Source organism: Dermacentor andersoni, chromosome 2, assembly GCF_023375885.2.
Source record: "Dermacentor andersoni chromosome 2, qqDerAnde1_hic_scaffold, whole genome shotgun sequence".
In the NCBI taxonomy this organism is placed as follows: Eukaryota; Metazoa; Arthropoda; class Arachnida; order Ixodida; family Ixodidae; genus Dermacentor; species Dermacentor andersoni.
This window is the reverse complement of record NC_092815.1, coordinates 124,352,249-124,374,721: the sequence shown is the minus strand read 5'-3', so window position 1 is coordinate 124,374,721 and position 22,473 is coordinate 124,352,249. Positions and strand designations below refer to the sequence as shown.

The 22,473-nt window shown below is 48.9% G+C and overlaps 1 protein-coding gene across 1 annotated transcript in view; it reads left to right on the top strand.

Moving 5' to 3' along the window:
- The first annotated feature begins 6,945 nt into the window (after window positions 1–6,945).
- LOC126541184 (glucose dehydrogenase [FAD, quinone]-like) overlaps window positions 6,946–22,473 on the top strand; it is a 44,101-nt gene continuing 28,573 nt past the window's right edge. The window contains exons 1-5 of the mRNA XM_072286157.1: window positions 6,946–7,126; window positions 14,010–14,248; window positions 15,671–16,031; window positions 20,778–20,909; window positions 21,146–21,270. Coding sequence (XP_072142258.1) covers window positions 6,946–7,126; window positions 14,010–14,248; window positions 15,671–16,031; window positions 20,778–20,909; window positions 21,146–21,270 — 1,038 coding nt within the window. The remainder of the gene's footprint in view (window positions 7,127–14,009; window positions 14,249–15,670; window positions 16,032–20,777; window positions 20,910–21,145; window positions 21,271–22,473) is intronic.

Below are 22,473 nucleotides of genomic sequence, written 5' to 3'. Positions count from 1 at the left end.
CAGCGTCTCATTGAGTGCGTACTTCTGGTCCGCGAGATAAGCATTCAGGGCGTCGGTAAGTTGGCGAGGAAGCGTGGGACAGAGTAGGGGGAAATCGCGCTGCTGTAGCCGGGCCTCCTTGACGAGGCAGGCTTTACGCCTGACGTGTTCCCCATCTGGCCTATACGGTGGAGGAACGCGCACCGTTCTCTTGGAGTCGCATAAGCGACGTACGTGCTAGCGGCAGCGAATGCTGTGAGGACAGGTTGAGGCGGTGCCAGAGGCAGTTTCACACAATCGATTCGCTTGCGCTTGGAAACAAAAGCAACACATATCGCAGCATCACGCGCGTCCCGGATTTGAAGGGGAGGAAAACTTTTGTCACGCGTAAAAATGGGACACTCAACGGGAACGCGAAATATGATTTATATTTTGGGATTGTTAATTTCAGAACAAAAAACGAATGTGAGCGTCTCGATATATGGTGACGGAATTTTAATTTGGTTTGATGGTTACTAGCTGAGGAGCGCTAAATGAAAACACTAAAGGTGACATATAATTGAACATTGCAATTTTAAGTGGAAAAACAATATGTACACTTGTCCACATACGCCGGTGACATATGTATTTGGTTCAGCGTGTAGAACATCGGAACTTCTGCGAACAATACCCAAGAAGATAATCCTGTCCAATCAGGCTCATCTGGCGACAGTCGGATTGGAAATATCAATCGACAAATGGTGCTTCATTCTTTTCCCTGGATTGTGAAGAAATTAGCTTGGCAATCAGCATCGGAGGCTTGTGTAGCAAGATGACAAGGCAAGCCTGTTTCCTTTGGTGTCATGTTCCACTGCAGTGTGCCATGGCGGCCCACCACCGATTCCATCGTCTTATCACTTGACCCACTCCTCAACGTGGTTTGGTGAATCACGGGTGTACGTTGGGGATGCCATCCAACGACAGCAATGGAGAAGCGTACAGCTACGGTGATCAACCGAGTAGTTTAGCAACTTCCTCTGCTCTCGCCACCTGAAACTCAGTACAACGTATTAGAATCACTACACAGTGAGGGTGTCAAAATTGCTCTGGGTGTGCCAGAAGTAACAGCGAGTGGAAAAAAATATTTATTCCTCCCGGTCGCCAAATGTGTGCTTGCTTTCTTCTTAAATACTGCTGACGCAGCTCTGCCAAAGGAGGGAGTCTGATATCGCAAGAGTGCTGCACCGACGCCTCAGAAGAACTGACTCTCGTACTTTCGTTGCTCTCAATACTTACAAAGCCCTTATTCCTCAATTGTCCCTGAAAAGAGAGCGACCGAAGCCACCGCGGTCATTTGAGCTTATGGAATGGTATCCAAAGGTCCGTGGTGTAGTACCACACCAAGTGCAATACGCTTACGACACAGGTCAGGTGCCCTATAACGTAGAACTACTCCATTTTAATCTTATTCCAAACTCTTGACGCCAAACTTACGTAACCACCTACGCAAGCATTGGGATGTGACCCGAATCGCTGTTTGAACAGTCCAATGAAACACTCTCGTTGTTTATAGAACATCCCTTTTGTTTGCCTTAAAAGCGAATACCATTGCCTGCTTTGACAGTTTCTTTTATTCAGTTGGCTGCCAAGCGGAGAGGAGCCAGAAGGAGTGGAGAGGGTTTCGATTGGGCCGAGGTAGCGCAGTGACAACTGATAACAGGGTGAGAAGAGTGGTACCGGCATCTGCGACTGGTCTGCTTCCCCTTCCTCAGCTTGCGGAGGCTGGTTGAAAATCGCGTTCAAGTGCAAAGGAAAGTTAAAAACGCTGCTAAACCGGGTACTCGGCGAAGAAGAGTTGGTAGAGCTATGTCGTATACGTGCCGCAAGGGCACAACGTTATACTGCCGCGCAAAAATTAATTTTTATACGCAAGAAATCCATTCTTGCCGGCAGCTCCGAGTAGCCAGTGCTAGAGCGATCAGCGGGCTGCCATCTTCTATTCCTTTGGGAACGGGGCACTCTTCCGCTATTCCGAAAAAATGTAAGTTTTGTGCGGCATAATAATGCATCTTTAGTGCTTACGCGCCACTTTGACGTAGTGAGTTATTGCAACTTTGCGACGTCGCGTAACAGACAGCCTAAGTGGGGGCAGCTCGAAAAAACCAATAGCTGTGCACTAATGACAAAAAAGGTGTCGAATTGGAAAGAAGCTTTTGTTCTTTTGTTCGAGGTAATCACGCATAATGAGCGTGTACACACCATATGACACGATATTTCGCGACGTCGCGTGACAGACAGTCGAAGTGTGCGTGGCGCAAAATGTTTTCACCAATGATTGGGGGTTAATGACAAGAATGGAACAGAGCAGGCTTGTATAGCTTTACCTTATAGCATCCCAAGTCCTTAGTAAACGACATATTAGTTATAGGGCTCTGGGACACCCCCTACACATTAATCAATAGCGGTTCTGTTGATGTGGAAAAAAAGGGTTAGAGCTATAGCTTTCGTGATCTTCCTGGGTGCATCATGGGGAGCCTGAGTCGAGCAGGTTGTTTCTACGATGGTAAGCAAAAGCAGCGGAATCGAACCTGCCTTGGGGTAATATAAATCTTGCCCAGTAGAACCGGTAGGGATAGTATCGGACTGCAAGCCGGCGCTGGAGGTATTGAAGCGCGGATTTATGCACATTTACCCTACGCAGGTGTTTACCCAGCCTCAAGCAACTGTCAAGTTTAGGATTCCATCTGCATTTCCTGTGGCTCTGATAATATATCCCCGGGTCTGGAAATCAAACAGCCGACAGACTTGCGCGCCGAGCACTAAGGTGCCACCCGATGGCGCGATTGCCTGAAAACACCTACATCGTATAGACTTCTATCGTGAACCATTCTAACTTCATGTGGTCCCCAGCGTACTAGCCCTGCGTGTTGAACGGGCGCACAGCTGATCAGAAGCCTCTTTACTACCCCACATTCGTGATCAGTCAGCGCGAATAGCGGCGCGGCGATATAAGCTATAGGCCTGTCGCCACAACCAATTCGTTATTTGTGCCGCGCTCAGAAGAGGGAGATGTGAAACAGTGCTTGTTAGAATCCCCAGAATAAGTCAAAGAGCGCAAGACTGGCCTGAAGAACTGAAACAGAGTGGCCCTACCACGGAGGATTTGAACTGCTCTTGGGGGCCATAGATTTTCCGAACACGTAGGTGTTTCGCGTTCTTTTGAAGTTTCCTAAGGATACCGATCTATTCGGTGAGTGACGACGTTTAGCAAGTAATGCCAAATGTCACCAACCACTTGATGTAGCAAATATTTTTATTCAGTACGCAATGAAACTGGTGGAATGAGGAGATTCTACCTCTGCACCCCTAATCACCACGGATTTTCGTGAGAGCTTTAGACCTGCTCATGCTGCATTTAGCTCTTTCACAAGTTTATCCCTACACCTTAAAAGAAGACGCTCACGCTGAACCATTGCTGGCATGCTTTTGCAAGGCAAGATCTATCCGTAGCCCGTGCCATCCTTTTCATCTTCTCCCTGCTGTGGAAATGTTCGTTTACCCACGTCTATCTCCCTCAATTTAAAACTGGTAAACCACCGGCCAGGTTACGTGACGTGACCTACATCCCAGTCTTCGTTTCTGATTTGCATCGTTGTAAAAGAAAGTGTGCGTAAGAGCTGGCAGCTTAAGTACTTTTTAAAGGTGTAATTGCTAAATGTTTAACAATTAACAAGTGTTGGCCTGTCACTGCCAATGTCTCTGCCAACAAAGATTTACTCCAGAGATCGTAAGTCCGAGTTCTTGAGTCTGGAAAGTGTTAGAGGCAACCACATAGAGTTTGTCTCGGTATCGTCCTTTGGTCGACCTAACAGAGACGCAGGGGTCACGCCTTCGCTATAATATGGCCTTGGCGCTTCGGATGCTTTAATCAAGATTGCTGCTAGTTATAGAATTGTTGCCGTCATGTTAGGGTTCTCTTCCGTACGAGAAATCTAGATCCATCTGAGCTTGTTCTTTCAATGCATTCCGTCTGGGCACATTTTTGTTTTGTTTTATACTACATAATATTACATAATGTTAAATACATTGTTATAATGCCCTGGGTTTTTATTGGTAATCATACTTTACCTTATTCCATGCACTTTGCGGCAGTTCGCTCGGTCGGTCGGCCGGCCGGTCAGTAGGTTGGTGGGCGGGCACCGTGGCCATGTTGGCGGGGGCCGAGCTATTTTGACTTATCACGGAAGGTTTATGGCGGATATAGAATAAAAACGGATTTGAGTAGTTTTACGTGTTGCTCCTACCACTAGTTCATGATCGCAAGCATACCCTTCTCGTGCCAAAGCCGCCTAGCTCTTTGAGACGTCTGGCGCCTGATGCCTGCGTCCCATACCACTCTTTTGTCCTCTTGCCTCGTGACAACTCACGCTATGGGCGCTCTGTCAGAATGCAGACTCCGGGATCGGCCTAAACATTCCTCCGTGTTTTCCTCGTCGTAGGCAACGCTGCTCAGAAACTCTGCAACGTTGCATCGCCTTCATCATAAGTCCAGGATGATCACGCTTTATCCCTTCATCGACGGAGCGCAAATGCCATTGCAGTTTTAAAATGGACCATTTGACATAAACATAGGTACGTACAATTGTGTTACACTAAGTCTCAGATCAAGTCACTATGAGTTATTTATCTTAAGGACCGTTCTGTACCTATACGGAACCCAACTATCGCCATGCATAAATTCGGCCACAGTAGAAATCATTCCTTTGCCGTCATACGATCGTTGTCAACGTGGTCGTCTTCTTGCTGTTGTCGCCGCATAAACGTAGGCGCGCATCACACACACGCAACTACTCAATTTATATAGACGTGTCGGTCCACCTGGTAAAGCTTTGCGGAATCCAAAACAACGCTGGATAGCCAGCTACCTACAAAGTACTTCGCAAAACATAGATTCATACAGTGCATGGGATCTGCACAATGTTTGATGCGTTAGCATTAGGAGTGTCAAAGTCGAAAAAAGTGCATGTGTGTGCATTGTGGGAAGCCGGTAACGTGGTGTATACATACATACGTAAAGCACAACTTACGGTAGTCTGCTCCGGACCATTGCGAAATGCACTTCGTTTCTCGAAGAGGCAGGTTTCGCGTCGAGGGAGCTCCTGAACGACACTTTGCAATATGATGAAAGTGCTTGAAATCATGGATCTGGCATCTCAAAGAGGTGCGACGTAATTCCAACGCACTTCACTCGCATTTACCGCAACATTGCCGCTGATGTTTTTCTTTGCCTGTTTAAATTACTTCAACTGTATTCTGATTTATTTATTTTTTCGTGCGAAAACCACGATATTATTAAGAGGCATGTCACCATGGGGGACTTTATTTTGATTTTGACCCCTTCTAATTTTTTATCGTGCACCCTACACACGAAATACGCATGTGTTTAGCGTGCACATACACGCTAAAGAGCGTTTTTGCACGCTAACCGAGCCCATCGCAATGCGGCCTCAGCGGCAGGGTTCGAACCCGCGACGTGGAGTTTAGCAGAACAACGCCATAGCCACTGGATTACCACCATACGTGGCACGTTTCTTTACCCGTTTGTCCTTGTGTTGTCTTATGTGCAGCGTTCTTAGTCGGTGTTCCTTTTTATTTAGAGCACGTCCGACGAAGATATCTCACGTGCTCTAGAAGTAAAGAGGCCTGCTCGATAACTCCCGCGAAATGCGAACACCTCGGAAGATTACGTTGGTGTAAACCGCTCGAAACACCGACGCCATAACTTTGAAATGCACGCACGACCAAAACAGCATCGTCCGTGGGGAGCCGTCACCGCAATTTCGTAGACGTTACGAAAGGAAGCTGCTGACTCAAGAGACCGGGAGTTCGAAAGCAACCGTCACCGTCGGTGAGGTGCTGCTGGCTACGCGCTCAGGATTCACACTGGTGGTGTGCTGACGGCGGACACGCCGGACGACGCCGTCCCAGCCGCTGCAGCTCATGACACGGGTCCGGCAACACATGGTAACAGTTTGGGTGTGTTCCAAATTCTGGCCAGCATTAGAGATAGTCTGCGTTGACAGTTACGGCGACAGTCTCGAGCTCAAGTAACGAAACGCTTCTGGAAGTCGTCTCTGCGTCTTGACGCCACCTCGTATCGACATGAAAAAAGCTAAGGAAAGCACATCATATAGCTTTCTAAAGTTTCTTTTCGGGGCGAATCTATGGAAACACAGCGAAAATTATATTAAGCAGTTAGTAGAGCGTGGCTAAGTTTTCTTGTGCGCAGAGGTCCTTATTGTCTAGTTGCCAAGCATTCTGAGTTTGGACGGCAAAATATCCTGCGCAGTCTCTGACTTTGACGCTGTTTTCACTTAGGTGTCCTTTTTTTTTTTACTGCTTCATCAGAATTGGAACGAGACTTAAGATGGCCGCTGTCCGCTTAACTGTACTTAGCCGTTTACGGCGAGTATTGAAACATATCCTCGGAAGCATTAAAGACAAACTGAGTAAAGGAATGGGTAGACTATGGAGCCACCATTCATCTATCTCTAGGGATTGTAATTGCCAGGGAGAGAATTAGTTCAGAGTAACTTTGTACGGTTCGTATTCGCTAAATAGTATTTGGGTAATGTTTCCATAGTGTGCCTTTAAAAACATTCAGTACTCCGGGATATTTATTTCCGAGAAAGAAAGAGGAGTAGCAACTTAATAAAGTAGAAAAAAAATCGAGCCTCCGCTTCACATTAGCCCTAGTGTTTGTCATTATACATATGCTGCAGTGCGTGGAGTTGTGAAATGTCCGCGTCAGGGCACCGTTTGTATTACAGGATGACGAAGGGATAGTTCCATGCAGCTGCAATTTGCAATAATGCCTCCTGTTACTGTCAGCGCAGTTGTGTCGCTCTCTTTAAGCGGGAACTAGTAATAACGCCGCAAACATAGATAGCTCTGTTGGGCCAGACTCGCGACAGTGGAGTCCGGAACATGAGCGGCAACATCGACACCATGGCCTGTGGCCTGTGGGGGCCCGGCGCTCCACCGCAAAACCTTGTAGGACTGGTGATCGCTATGGTTAACCTACTGGTACACTTGCCCTTTACCGACCTACCTGTGCTCCGGGACTACGAGCTTGGTGAGCTGCGGCAGAAGTACGACTACGTCATTGGTGAGATAACAAAGTCCGTATATCGCTTTCTTTACGCAACTGCCTTCACCGAGCGCCTATATACTCAAGGTGCTCACTCTAACGTCACTGGAGGCATACCATTTTTCTTTGACTGAATACCGAGTACAATATAGGCTGTGCATCACTTATGTATGCTCTCCGTTCTCGTGGATGCTACGAAGGTTGCACTTAGAAACTGATAATTCCAGAGGGATTACGAGTAGCAAGGCGAGGTGTCTTGCGGATAATTAATTTTGCGTTTCTCGGAGGACGCGTGGTTTGCCGCCCATCTTATGACGTGACTATATCACGTTATGAACACACCGGTGATACTACTACTGCCACGTCTACAAAGGTACAGCCATGTGTACAATTAGTACATTCACTACATACAAACATGCGAAGTCAGCGTGAAGCTTCCATCCTCCTTTGCCGAGCGATTCGCTTAGTTTAGCTGCAACGAATTCAAGTGCAAGTCAGCAAAAAAGCATAGTACATTGGTCGGTCAGAAGCCACTGCTACCTTACTACACTTCTACACAGATTTAATGACAACAGCAAAGCAGGCTTCGACGACAAGGAGAAGTCGCGATTTGTAATGGTATACCGCGTGTACCATGCAGCTTGAGCCCAACATAAAGATATGCAAATGCCACGTGTAGCCAAGGTAAGGTTGCTTTCGGTCGCTTGGAGATACTGCGAGAACCTTTTGCATTCCGCCCAAATACATAATTTTTCTTAATTAGTTATTCAACTTGTGAAATAATAATTTGATGAAAAATGTAAATGAGAACATTGTAAACCAACGTGGAAAGCTCTCGATCCAGCTTTCTGCAGCTTAATACGTGCTACATAAGTGTTTTTAGAAGCACGAGAAAGACAGACAAATAACATTTATGAGTTCCTGAGAAACGCCGCACTTACAGCAGCACCGCGGGCCGCCCCGACGTGGGGACGGGAAGGCCTAGCCTCACCGCCGCATTGTGGGCTCTCTGGACAGCCTGGAGTAGTGGGAGAAGCTCGCAACTCTTGATGGCAGAGCTCCACTGCTCCTTGGTGACCTGATTGGCTCACTGTAACGAGGGGCAGCGCCAGAGCAGGTGGTGTAAGCTACTAACCGACCCGCAGTCCGGGCAGGTAGACTCGAACGAGTCAGGAACAATAATGCTGAGGAAAGCTACACTGGGATATGACCTAGTCTGCAAGATTATGAGTGTGATTGCATGAGACCTGGAGAGTTTACCGTGCAGAGGCGGAAAAGCCCGCCTGCCCATTTGATAGTGCTTGGTGACTTCGTTCAAGGTGAATAAGGTCTTTAAATTCCGCGTACCCATCCTGCACACCTGCATCCTCCCCGGCGCGGAGGGTTACAGCGCGCGCCTGAGAGTGAGCAGTAGCATTGTGGTTGGTGAGGAAATCTAGCTGAGAATCAATATGTGCCGGAAAGCAAGTGATGGTGTGCGGGGATATAATCCTATTGCCGATAACTTTAGAGGCTTCGATGGAAATGGAGCCAGAAGGAAAGGCCTCAGCCGCCGATCTTTGCGATCTACTATCATCCAGGAGGGATAGATCTATCGCCGCCTGCTCGGCCCACGAGGGAGTAGAAAGTTTGAATGATTAGGAATTCAGGATCGAACCCTTGTGATCGATGACAACGGCAGCGAATCTGATCGGGCGGCCATACTGGGCGGCATCTACGAAGCAAGCTGAGTGAGGTTCGTCCCTAATGTGTTTTAGAAGCGCGACGGCCCTGGATCTGCGCCTGCCGACGCTGCGCTGTGGACGAACGTTGCGAAGAAAAGGATAGGCCTGAATGCTGGCCCCTTTGGGCATAAGAGAGCTGACGTCGCCGCTACGCAACGAGAGTGGGCTTGAGGTCGAGTACGCCCAAAGCCTTCCTTCCGGCCGGCGTAGATGACAGCGGAGCTACCTGGGCAGATTCCTGTGCACCGATGATCTCTTCCAGGGTGTTGTGAAGCCCTAGGTGCACGAGGCGCTCGCTGTTGGCTTGCATGGGAATGCCCAGCACTCTCTTAATGCTCTTTCGAATTAGCGTGTACAGTTTCTTCTTCTCGTGGATTTGCCAACAGTGTACGGCCGCCACCTACGTGATGTGGCTCATGAGGAAGGCGTGAAAGAGCCTCAGGAGGTTGTCTTCGCTGAGACCTTCCCGCCTGTTCCTGCCTTCCCGCCTGCAGATTAGTCTGATTATGTTCTGCGTCTTCGTGGTGATGTTGTTGATCGTTCGACCGTTACAGCCGTTCAACTCTATCAGCGTGCCGAGAACTCTAAGGACGCCCACGCTGGGAATGGGATTACCGTTACTCGTGCGGAGGTTTATGTCGACTGCCGACAGTGGCATCCAGCCTTTGAGTTTGCGCCCCCTCCTGACGGGCCTTTATAGGAGAAACTCCGACTTGCTCGAAGAGCACTTAAGGCCCCTTTTGGTGAGAAAACGTTCTGTTTGGTCAAGGGCTTCATGAAGCGCAGTTTTGACCCCACCCTCGCTGCCGTCGGCACACCAGATGGTGATGTCGTCGGCGTAGAGTGTGGTTGATGCCTTCGACTCGGGGAGATTACCGCACCTTGCGGCGTAGCTTTCGGGCCCAGCTCCACGGGGTCGGACCTCAGATCGGCAATCTCGAGCGTGATTTTCCTGGATCGTAGAAACGAAATGACAACCTTTTGAAAGTTCTCGCCCAGCCCGAGCTGCGAAATGAAGTCCAGGACGTGCGCGTGGGTAATGTTGTCGAAGGGTTTTTCCATGTCGAGTCCCAGGATGGCCCTGACATCCCTCCTGTTCTTGTTAATAACTTGGTGCTCGAGTAGATTCATCGCGTCCTGCGTCGGCAGGGACGGGAAGAAACCAATAATCAACGCGAAGAGATTGTTCCCCTCGATGTGCCTTGATATGCCATTGTGTATAACTTGCTCTGCCACATTGCCCACGCATGAGGTGAGGGAGGTGAGTCTGATGTTAGCCATCCCCAGAGGCCGACCCTGCTTCGATATGATGACGACCCGCGCCGTCTTCCAGTACTCTGGGACGGAGCCCTGCTGCCAGATGCGGTTGATTTCTTCATTGAGGGATCTGATAGAGCAGTCTTCGAGGTTTCGAAGCGCCCTGTTGGAGAGGCCATCGGGGCCCGGAGCCGATCTGCAGTTAAGGTTAGAACTTCCCTTACCTCGTTGACATTGAAAGGCTCCCCGAGCTTCAGGCAGGGGGCCACTTATAGGACGGGCAATCCGCCGGGCTCGAGATACCGATAGGTAGGTACTTGTTCGTCAGCGCGTCCAAGATGGCGTCTTCTGTCTCAGACTGCCTGGCCTTATGGAGTATTCTGCTAATGGCCTGGCTCTGGATTTGGAGTTAGACTCGTTCAGCAGGTGCTTGAGTAGATTTCACTTGCCGCCGACTCGCATTTGGCCGTCGACCGGGTTGCACACCTCATCCCATTGTTCCCTGGCGAGGAAATGGCAGTGGTCTTCGATGGTTCGGTTGAGCGATGCAATATTCTTGCGGAGCCCACGGTTGAGTCGCTGTACCTCCCATCTGTCGAGAAGCGCCTTTTTGGCCTCCAAAAGGTGTGCGAGGCGGCTCTCCATTCTATCGATGTCTAGATCCGTCTGGACCTTCTTTGTCGCCGATTTGACGCATTCTTTTAACTGCGTCACCCAGAGCTTTAGGTCGATATGCGTGTCCTAGGTCTTCGCCCGCTTCTTTCTGATTTTGCAAAACTGATCCCAGTCCGTGATGGTGAATTTCCTAAGCGGTTTACTCTTCACGTTGATGCAAGTCGCGAGTGTGTTGTGATTACTGCCTAAATCCTCGTTCAGGTTGTACCAAGACACAGCCCCGACGTTCTTGAGAAAGGTCAAATTGCGGCGCGTGTCCCTCGAACATGAATCGCCGATCCTGGTCAGGAACTCCGGGCCCGTGACGAGAGTGTGGTCGTGATTAGCCGCCCCCTGCGACTGGTCGTCACCCTTTCGTATTGTTCGCGAGTAACCCCACACCCGGTGCGGGATGTTGAAGTCGGCGGCGACGATGAGCGGGGAACAACCGGGTTTACCAGCTGCCCTGCTAAAGAGCACTGCGAACCTCTGTTCTAGATCCCTAGGCGAACTGTAGATGTGGAGTTTAAAGATGCTACATTTAAGCTGACCACTCGGAATGATTTCAACAAAGGAGTGCTCAACCTTACTGGAGTCTAAAAAAAGATCATGCGCAACGGAAGTGCATCCTTTAAAGACGAACGTACAGATGCCCCTCTTCCCTTCACTGTAAATGACGTGCGATTTGTAACCCGGAAATGTGAACGCGTAGGAAAGCGTTTCCTGAAGTTGAATAATGTGTGGCTTCTCCGGATGGGATCTAACCAACTGCTGGAGTACAGCCCTGCTGCGCTGAAAGCCGCAACAATTCCACTGCCATATTCCAACTGCCTTAAGTTAAGCACGAGAGAAACCCGCGAATACGCGCAAAGTGCCCGAGCGGCTAGTCGCGCGGAAGTTTTTCCTGTATTCGCGGACCAATTCGAGAAAGTGCAGGCGCACGTAGAAAAGCAAAAACACGCATTTAATGTGACGTTTCGGCCGCACCCAAAGAATTACTACTTCCTTCACACACACACGCACATACGCATGCATAGACACGAAACACACGCACGCATTTGATGCGACGTTTCGGCCGGATCCGATGAATTACTACTTCCTTCACACACAGACACAAAGACATACAGACACGAAACACACGCAAGTGCGCATTTAATGTGACGTTTCGGCCGGATCCGAAGAATTACTACTTCCTTCACACACACGCGCGCAGACGCACACGTACAGACACACACGCACACACACACGCACACACACACGCACACACACACGCACACACGCACACACACACAAACACCGAGAGTAAGATGTTATCTCTGTGTGTGTGACTCACAGTTTGAGAAACACTGCAACATAGTCATAAAAACTAAGGCTCACTTAAAACACTTGCTGCTCCAGAATTGCGAATCGATAGTGCCGTCCCTATGACCTTCTTCCACCGTACGAGCGTATACGCCGTAAAACTGCCATATTTGTGGCGTCTGTTCAAGTCCGGCACTAAATCAAGGCGCTTGCAACCCGCATATTGCGTGCCCTGACCAGGACCCCACAGCTTAAAGAGCTTTGTACAATGAACAGTATATTTATGGTCGTGTAAATGACCCACTTCGACATTTCCCGTGCATGAGTAGGAGACGGCTGGTGCTGCATATAGTAACTGCAAAATAGTACGAGCTCGGATGCGACGTCTATTTTCACGGTCTTCTTTGTGCTCACCATGCTATGCAGCTGACTGTTTATCTGCGCATTGAAAGGACCGCTTCATAAAATTACGCTTCTGTTGAATCCAAGAGCTTTTTGTGGCCACCATGCGAGTTTTGAAAGACGCGATACCTTGCTTGAGGGAGAGGTTCACGCTGTAGCGGGAGAGGGCAGAGATGTTGGCGGCTGGAGGAGGGAAGTCTGCTTTCAGCGAAAGGCAGACAGTCGCGTTGAACGCTAGTACCAGCCGCAGGAGGAAATCATGTCGCCTAGTGTCAGAACACCGGGCTGGGTGCCTCCCTCGTTCCGCCACTCAGTGCGCTTCAAGTTGCAGTGTCTGGCTTGCCGTTTGCTTAATCATTCGCTTCGCCAGCTCTTTATCGCTTAAATATGAAGCAACGTGTGTGGCGCCATCCGAACTTACGAGTAATATTCCATTAGGCCCTGCTATTCGATTCTTATTGAATTTCAGAGTTCGCCATTTGGCGCTGTCCGGCATTCGCTTATTTCGTATATATCAGGGATAGAAACACATATTGTTGTCTATAGAGAGGCACAACAATGCCACATCAATTAAATTACATTCTGCATCAGAATGCGGCCGCCGCTGCCCGAATCGAACCCGCGTCCTCTAGCTCAGCAGCACGACGCCATTGCCACTGGGCCACCGCAGCAGGTCACGTGAGGGCTGTACCGGAAGATTAAGCTGCAGGATAAATGCGGATGTTGCGCAGGAGAACTAGTTTCGGAGCGAGCGCACGGGCAGGCAACTTCATGCTCAATGAACCAATGAACCAGTCTTTGAACAACGATGACTCGCTTTTAAGAACTCAATTCAATAATTTGTTTATATTCATTATTTGGCTAGTCTTACTAGGCTCGCATCCTTCTAAAACAGCCTGCTGTGCTGTATACCGTCCCACTTCTCTCCTTCGGCGAACACAACAGTGTCTACGTGCATCTGGCCACGCGCTGTTTCCTAGTTTAAATACCCTCTTTGTTTTGATGCTTCAGATAATTCAAAACAATTATCGGAGAGGCACTTTTGCAAGGTTGCTTTTTTTTTGTCCTCCACTATATGTGTCGGGGAATCCGCGACTAAGTGCACCAGTAATGATATCAGGTACCAATATGGCGTTCAGCAACTAAACACGCATAATTCCAAGGTACTACGCCATGGCAAGCAGTGTCCGTATATATTGAGCACGCTTGACGTTAAAAATACACAATGTTCAATTTCGTTATTCTCCTCTACACATTTTACTTTTATGGATTATTAACAAAGTATATATCGAGGAATACGCAAGGCAAACGGTCTGAATTTGGTTCCAGGTACGCGAGAAATGTTTTTTGCGATAGGTTCTATGCGGATTCCGAGTACAACACAAAATTTGCGTAGATAGCAGCGAAAGGAAAAGACAGATTCAGAACTGGCCTGCTGTATCATTGAACTGTCAGTATATACCATAATAATGACCTCAGATGCCATGATGTTTACCGATTCACTTTAGCAGTTTGCCTCTTTAGCTCGCGCGATTGCTTATAGAGTGTTTGGATGCGTGCAGTCGGTGGTGGCTCTGCTGGCTGCGTGATTGCCAACCGCTTGTCTGCGGATCCGGGCATCACTGTGCTTCTGCTGGAAGCGGGTGGACTGGAAGACGCCTCGCGTCAGATCCCTCTGACTGCAACCTACAACCTCGCCGGCCATGACGATTGGGGCTACCGGACTGTGCCACAGAGAAACGCATGCCTTTCTTTCCATGAACAGGTGAGCCTACTGTCCGCGGTGTTGATCGAAGCGCTTTTTAAACCACGGATATATTAACCCCATAAAACATTCCACATCAAAGAAAATGAAAAGAACTTGCTCACCTTTACTTCTGATCATGAAGAGAACATACTTTCGAAAAAGAAAAAAAAATATTTTGGCAAAAAAGGGAAGGAGTATGGTAATTAATTGTTACTAACTAGTTTGCTGACTATGACCAACTGGAAGTCTTGCTGCGGCTTAACAAAAAAATTAAAGTAGAACACATCTCGCGACGGCTGCCAACGTTAATTCGATTAGCATTGAAGCCACGTAACGACACTCCACGCGCCGCGCTGCTACCATTAGCCTAGCGCAGTCACTTGCGACACTAAATTGCTGCAATCGTTTGCAATAGTGCCCTAGATTATGCGGAAAGGCAAGATTGATGGTGATACAAGTGGCATTCGAAACTAGCTGATCGACAAGTCAGCAAGTACCACTTCCGCCACTGAAGTCGTACCATTGCCGTACGTATATGAAAGGTAGTTAGTTGACAGGCAGAAATCTCCCACTTGTAACGCACCCTTAAACTGACTGACAGCCCGGTGCTCGTCCGTGTCTTCGGCGTGGAGCTGGTGCCTGTATTCCCAAATTCACTCTAACTGAGCGTAAAAGCGCTTCAGTGCGCTGCCACCTTCTTCAGGCGATGCATGGCTGGCGGCCCGGCGCGGTGCTGCTTGCGACCGTGAAGCCTCCTTTTCTTCGAGTTCGGGCTGCTGCTTGCGGACTGAGTTTTTTTTTTTTCTCTCTCCGCTGTCTGACGAAGCTTGTTGTTCCTTGTTCTTTTTCTGTGTGTTTTCTTCAATTCTGAGGTGAGTTCAGAGGCAAACAAACCACCCGGTTTCCGCGACCCCATTAAACTGCCAATGTAAAGACAGGCGAAAGATACAAACAGTTACGAAGTAAAAGGAAAAATTTCGATCCTCAGACCAGGACTTATTACTCAACTGCGAAGCTTTCTTTCTGGAGGAACCTCCATGGGTATCCCTGCACCTTCATGTCTACGTTCAAATGAACAGTAATTTCATTTTTATTGCAAACGTGCTTTGGATAAGCCTGGATTTTCAAGAATAAACTACTTATTTTATGTAGTGTACTTCGTAACATCGCCAGGGAAGCGGGGGGGGGGGGGAGGTAGTGAGCGTAAGACGTTTGGCGACAACTGGGTCTGAGAAAAAGCTGAATATTTCTCCTGCCTGCGCACAACGTAGGCTCTGGTATTAGTAGTTTCAAACTGTAGCAGAGTTAACCTGAACAACGTAGTGCTGTAAGGCAGAAAGATGGGCGAGTTGGAAAGGATGCATACTTATTAAACAGCGCGAAAACAACAGAAGGCACAGAGTTAGAAGGACACAGGAAGAGCCCTGAGCGTAGTACTGTGCAGTTTTACGGGCTCTGGTGGCAAACTTCTCGTAAATTGACCTTTTCTCAGGTTCCGTGGTCTGTGTACTCCTGACACCATCAGTGCAGTTAGAGGAACGCCGTAGGTCTTCCTTTTTCTTTTTTTTTTTGACACCTCAAGTTGGATGTCTAAGCTTCCGCACTTTTTCCCTGTCACAGCGATGCCCTATGTCACGAGGCAAGGTTCTAGGTGGCACCAGCGTGTTGAATTTTATGATGTACGTACGAGGAAACCGCCACGATTACGACAAGTGGGCTGGAACATACGGAGCAGCGGGATGGTCATATGAGGATGTGCTACCGCATTTCAAGGACATCGAGGACTTTCGTGCGGGCCCCGTTGACGGTGAGCATTGTGAACCCTACTGCACAGCGGGTTCGAAGTGTTCCCTTTTTGGTGATGACCACTGTTGTCCCGAAGCAAGGTTATGCATTACAGCGAGTCTCATTGACAAGAAGCCATTCTCGGCGCTCGGTGGGACGCGTATGACGTTTAGGTACAGGCAAGCAGTAGGGTAATGAATGACGGAACTCTTTTTTTTTTCGGGGGGGGGGGGGTGGCGGGGGGTGAGCAGGGTGCGACAATTATATATATATATATATATATATATATATATATATATATATATATATATATATATATATATATATATATATATTCTTTTCTTTTCCAAGTATTCGATCGAATAGCCTGCCCTTGGTTACAAGCTTCTGTCCAAATTTCTGCATTCGTAGCTTGAGAAGTATTCGAACGACATGTTATTTCTTTAGTTCTTTTTGTATTTGTCTTCTTGTTTCTTAGATTTTATAGCCATTGGGGCTTATGAGTGATGGTGTTCGAATAGTCGGTGTTTGAGTGGTTTAGTTTACGAGGTTAAATAACCTAATAGAATTGCGAACGTTACTGCTAATAAGTGAAGTAAAATAAAAGATCCGATATGTACAGTTTTCGGCGTACCAAGCTGAAGGGTTTGCAAAAAAGCAAAGATGCGACGAAATTTTGTGAGCCATGGATACTAACGTCATTTATGTTAGGAGGATAAAGCATAAGATAATCAGTGATTGACAGTTCGGAAGGCCGGGAATGGTGGAATGCGCGTTTAGCTGACAACTACTGCCAGGCCGAAACCATATTGCCACCAAATGGGAACAGTTCACCTACTCGTTCCTGCGCCATGCAGAACGTACCCAAGGAAAACACGCTCGTCTGAGCGTTTCGCCATTCCTGTTCGTTGCTACTTTACTTCATCCTCCTTAATTTCACCACAGAATGAGACAAAACTGCAGTTATTCCACTTGCAGCGTGCAACTGCATTAAAGCGGCTGCGCTATTTGTTCTCTACCGATAGCGGTAGAGGAGTGAGAACAACGAAAATGGGCCGTCGTATAGCTCTGGTAAGCGAGCATAGAAGGAAAATGCCATGAATTAACGTGAGTCCATCAGCGATTCTTCCCAGGGGCGTCGAATATCTGCGCTCCAAAGACGTACGTGGGCCTTCTAAGGCGCTTCGCGTTGCTGTGGCTGCAAATAGTCGTCAGCACTCGTTCAAATGACCCCGGGTAGGAGCTCACGCCGTTGACATGCCACATCTCTAAGTTTCTTCGGCTATTATCATTACGACAAAGTGATCGCACGGTGGCTAGAATTCCTGTGAACTGCACGTAGTTCACAATAACTGGAACCCTACTATGGGCTCGTCGACTACTGGCATGCGAATCTAACCTGAAATATTACTCTGTGTCTGTCGAAAAAAAAAAAAAACGTCTAAAAACATTTACAAAAGCAGCATGCGGCAGATGGTGTTTTCGTTCAGAATACATATCGAGAGGAAGCCATGACCTCGCAAGAGTGTCTGCCTACCTGTGCTCATTCATTGCATGTATCCACATCCGCTCCGCAATATTCGCGCAATAAGCCGGGGAAAAATATAAAAAAACTGGAGCGATTCTTGCCGTTGTTTTGACCTCAGTACGTGAACGGGTAGTGTGCAATTCACACACACACACACACGCACACGCACACGCACACGCGCACACGCACACGCGCACACGCACACGCGCACACACACACGCGCACACACACACGCGCACACACGCGCACACACACACACACACACACATGAAGAAATCTGCTGTGTTTGCGTCGGCCTAGGTTATTCAACGATATCAAAGACACTTAGTTTCATCGCAATCTCTCTATTTTTTTTCTTGTTGTGGCTGATGCACTAAAGTGGATGTGTGCTGCTAACCCTCTTATTTTGTAGAAAGCAGAGAGAGCGAGAGAGAGTAGGGCAACATTTGCGAAGGGAAATTACTTTTGTTTTTTTACTACAAAAATTAGCAAGTATATTAAAATCGAGGACAAAGCTGTGTGCAGGAGCGCTGAAACGTGCGAAATGAAATCGGAGATTATACAGCTGTCAGATGTCATGAAAGAAAGACAAAAAGAAAAAATTGCCAGTGGCTTAGCTCGGCTATGCCAGGATATACGTAGCGAAAGCTAAGGCATAGCATGGTTAGCCTTGGATAATCTTGATTGCAAGTCCAGGTTAGTCTGGTTGTCTAGCTATGTTGCGGCGTTTAGCCAGTCGTTCGGCGCGCTGTTCGTCTGTTTCCTGGGCGATTTGTTTCTTCTTTATCTCGTTCCGATGTCGATTCCAGGCCTCCTCCTGCTTATCAGAATTGTCGCCGTCCATACTGCCGCCTCAACTGTGCTGGCGACGCATGCGAGCTCCCCTTTTCAATCATCCGACATGTTATTAGGCTTGCGACGCAGCTGGCGAAGCGGGCGGAGGCGAGCGCAACGACTAGGAACGCGGTGTGACGTCATACCAAACGGCGGCGGCAGTTAGGCGCGGCGCTGCACATAGGTGTAACACCTGTGGCTCGGTGCTACTGGTGGCGCATGCGCAGTAGTGACTAGGGAGCGAGAGAGAGAGAGAAGTGTCCGTGGCGAGGCGCGCGTTGTGAAGTCATGTGCCTCCTTGGAGCACCGCCACGACGAAATCGAAAGTTCGCGGCCAGTAAAGCTTTTGCTTTAATATCCGCGGCGAGGCGCGCGTTGTGACGTCATGTGCCTCCTCGGAGCACCGCCACGGCGAAATCGCAAGTTCGCGGCCAGTAAAGCTTTCGCTTTAAAACACAGCTTCGCCCGATTGCAAAGCAGTGAATGCGATAACATAGCTTATCGTGGCGCTCGTGAGCTCCACGCATGCTAAACAACACGTGGAGGCGTCATGGCACGACGAAGCACGCGAGAAAACTGCATGTTGCGGAGCAAGAACAGTGCCCTGACATGAACCAGGCGTCTCACAACGCTGGAGTGATGAGGCGAGTCTCCAGTTGCGTTGAACGCGTCGTACTGCGATGGTGCATGAGATGGGACTGATGGAAAACTGTCGGCGTATGTTAGCCTCCAAAGAAAAGATCAGCTAAATTTAGCTTGCCGATGACTGTTCATTCCGCTCAGACAAATGAATGCGCCTCCGGAATGTGGCATGCACACAGCTGCTCAGCGGGCACGTTTTTGTGTCTGCGCACAGAGGTCGCGCTATAGTCAACTTTCTGTGGCTATGAAAGGAAAGCTACGGGCACATAGATTACTGAACACTACTATCTCAGCCGTAGAACCTACTTTGTCCCTCATGCGCGCCTTAATAGAGCTCAAGCATTAATGCTCCGTCTACTACAAACGAATCCACGATTGTGGAGAAATAGCCACGTTAGACCACATGCTCTGGCGGTGTGCCCGGTCACGCTCTATCATCGCTAACAGCTCGGCCAGATGGGAGGCGGTTCTCCGCATCCCTCTTCTGGCTGACCAACTCTGGGCTGTCCAGCAGGCCCACGATGCGGCCGAGAGGCTCGGCCTTCCGGTTCCCACGTGGGAGCGGCCCGCTTCGTGAAGACTCACGATCTGCAGGACTTCCTTAAAGTTTTACCCTACCATACCATACCATGGCTGCTGCACATGTTTTATCGCACCAAGTAGTCCGACAGCGTTTGAAAGGGCTTTTGGTTGCTGGGAACAGACGTTGGATCGCCGCAGTTTCCACGTGCGACGGTTTCGCGTTTGCCCTGACATAGAAGGGAAAAGCCGCAAAATAAGAAAACTTTTACACTCAGTAGTGTGTTCTATCTTATTTAACTGCTACTAATAAGGTGCCCCCTTCAGTTTTCACTTCCCCAGCCTAACCCAACGTGGCCTAAAACGTGGGACTCCTTTCAGAAACGCTCTCACCTGTGCGTGCTTTGCCTCCGTAGCTTTCCCTTCATAGCCACAGAAATTTGCCTGCGAGTAAACCAGCGGAAGCCCGAACGCTGCCCGCACTCCGGCAGAGCCTACTAAGCGGAGTGTGATGGCGTTAGATGGTGCGTCCACTTGGCTTCGTCGCTCTAAGAGACAATCGCACTGCGCGTATCTGAAGACCCTCCAAAAGCTACGCGCGGGCCCCGCAAGTGCGTCGACATAGTGACATCACAACGGCGGTGGCGCCAACGGGTACCTTAAGCGTCCGTATAATAGGAATTCCAGGGTGTCACGTGCCGAAGCCACGATATGATTATGAGGCACGCCGTAGTGGGAACCGCTGCGGATTAATTTTGACAACTTGGGGGGGTTCCTTAACGTGATCCCTATAATCGCTACCGCAATATAAATGTTTCGCGATGTTCGGAAGGTACGCTTGGCCAGTATTATGCAATAACATTTCAAAATTATTTTCCGTCGTTCGTGTCCGTCGTGGTGTGATCGCCCGAAGCCAAACTTACGCAGTCACCGAGATCGACCGAAAACCATCGTCAGAAAAGAAACCTTATGCATATTATGCCTAGCGCAGAAACCTTTTGTGGGACATCTTGATCAGGGTCGAGTGCCAAGTGATGAACTTAATGAAACTTTTCCTCCTCCACACGCTCATTTGAGCGTTTTTTGGTTGGCACGACTGGCGCGCGCTTGATTCCCACAAATGAAATTCGTGTATTTTACACGCAGCTTCACCACTTCTCGCTGTGAACTTTCCAGGGAAAGGTGTTTTCAGAGCTGAAGGGGAGGGTCGCTTAGCCTTTGCTTAGCCTGAGAGAGAGCATTTGACCGCAGACGTCTTTTTACTTCCATGACCAGGCTTCCATGGGACTGACGGCGAGGTACCAGTGGCGCATCCAAATGGCAGCACACATTTGACCAAGCTCTTCTTAGATGCGTGCAAGGAGTCCGGCTACTCCCTTGTCGACTACAATGGTGCAACACAGTCAGGTAAGCCGGACGTTGTGATTGCCGTGGCGAGAAAGCTCCTCCAAATGTTTTGCTGTCCATAGCGCAAAAAGCACAACGTGTTATGTGTGTCCTAAAAAATTGGTAACAGGAAGATCCATCGACCCTCTTTCGGCCGAGCGTACGACTTAAAAACCATAATAACGGACAAATGTATTTCCTGAACACACTTTGCTCGTTAATTCTTGTCACTCATGAATTTTCTTTTTGATGTGCAGGTTGCTCTCGTTTGCAGGTTAACATGGCGAATGGCGAGCGGTTTAGCTCCAGCAAGGCGTTCATCCAGCCAGTGCTGAGAACGCGAAGAAACCTCGATGTGGCGCTATTGAGCCAAGTCACAAAGGTGTGTGCAACGACGGCGTCGCGCCAACCATGCTTGGAATTGTCGCACTTTTATTATACCGCCTAGAGTTCTGCTCAGGTTATTCTTTCATTGCACAAAATGGAGCAATAGGCGGGACATCTACAGAGCACTCATTAGCGCTTTGTTGCAGTGTATCTGGTCGCACTTCATTTTATTTTTAACATGCTTTCCGGCCAAAGAGAATTCCGTCGTTCGCTCGACATCGAACGCTTCACTATTAACTAGGTCACTACTGTTTTCTTTTATGATATAAAATAGCGAGATTTGGCCTTGTCCTCAGGGCGTCTCACAACACTGGTGTGATATAGAGCGTACCAGCGATGTTGCAGGCGTCGCATCTCGATAGTGCACGAGATGAGACCGAACGAAAACCGTGGGTATTGGTCAGCGTTCATAGACACGATTATATACATTCCTCTTCACGTTTATCACAGTGTCGTATGCGCACGGCTGCTCAAGAGGAACGCTAATGAGTGTGAGCACAACGCTCCCAGAGCTTGAGTTAAGCCTAAGCGTGGTCAGGCTTGGCTTCCAGAGAAGCCGATCTTGAACACTACCGCAAACACCCCTTGACCACCACCATAGAGATGGAAGCCACCAAAGGCGACCATCCAGCAACAGAAGGATATCCAGATGACGCGGCGGATAGATCATGACTCACCGCCCGCACTCAGTGGGGCTGCTGTGCCGGCGCTAGGCCGGCACAGCAGCGCTTGAAACAAATTGCACGTACCACGACCACCCAGCGGTACCCAGCGCTTGAAACAAATTGCACGTACCACGACCACCCAAGCAGTCCCCACCTCTCCCCATCGGTAAAGTCATCCTGCGCCCCAGAGGCGGTGTCACGTTAGTTGAGTGGCCTCGAGGCTCTCTGCAGAGAGCCTTGAGGCCACTCAGATGGCATGAGTCATGACTCATGCCATCGGCATCGAGGTGGGCTTCAAGGTACAAGAGGTCGACCAACTCTTCACCTGATTGTCAGAGCTTCCCAAAATATCACCCTCCTCAGCACGCGAAACGAAAGGATCACGACCAGCCTTAATAAAATGCCTGGTCCCCATCGCTATCCCATCTCAACATACATTGCATACATCGACAATTCCCTACGAGAGAATTATCACGGGTCCCGACGCATGGTCTACACGAATTGAACTTTTGGACTACCTGTGGCACCTAGGG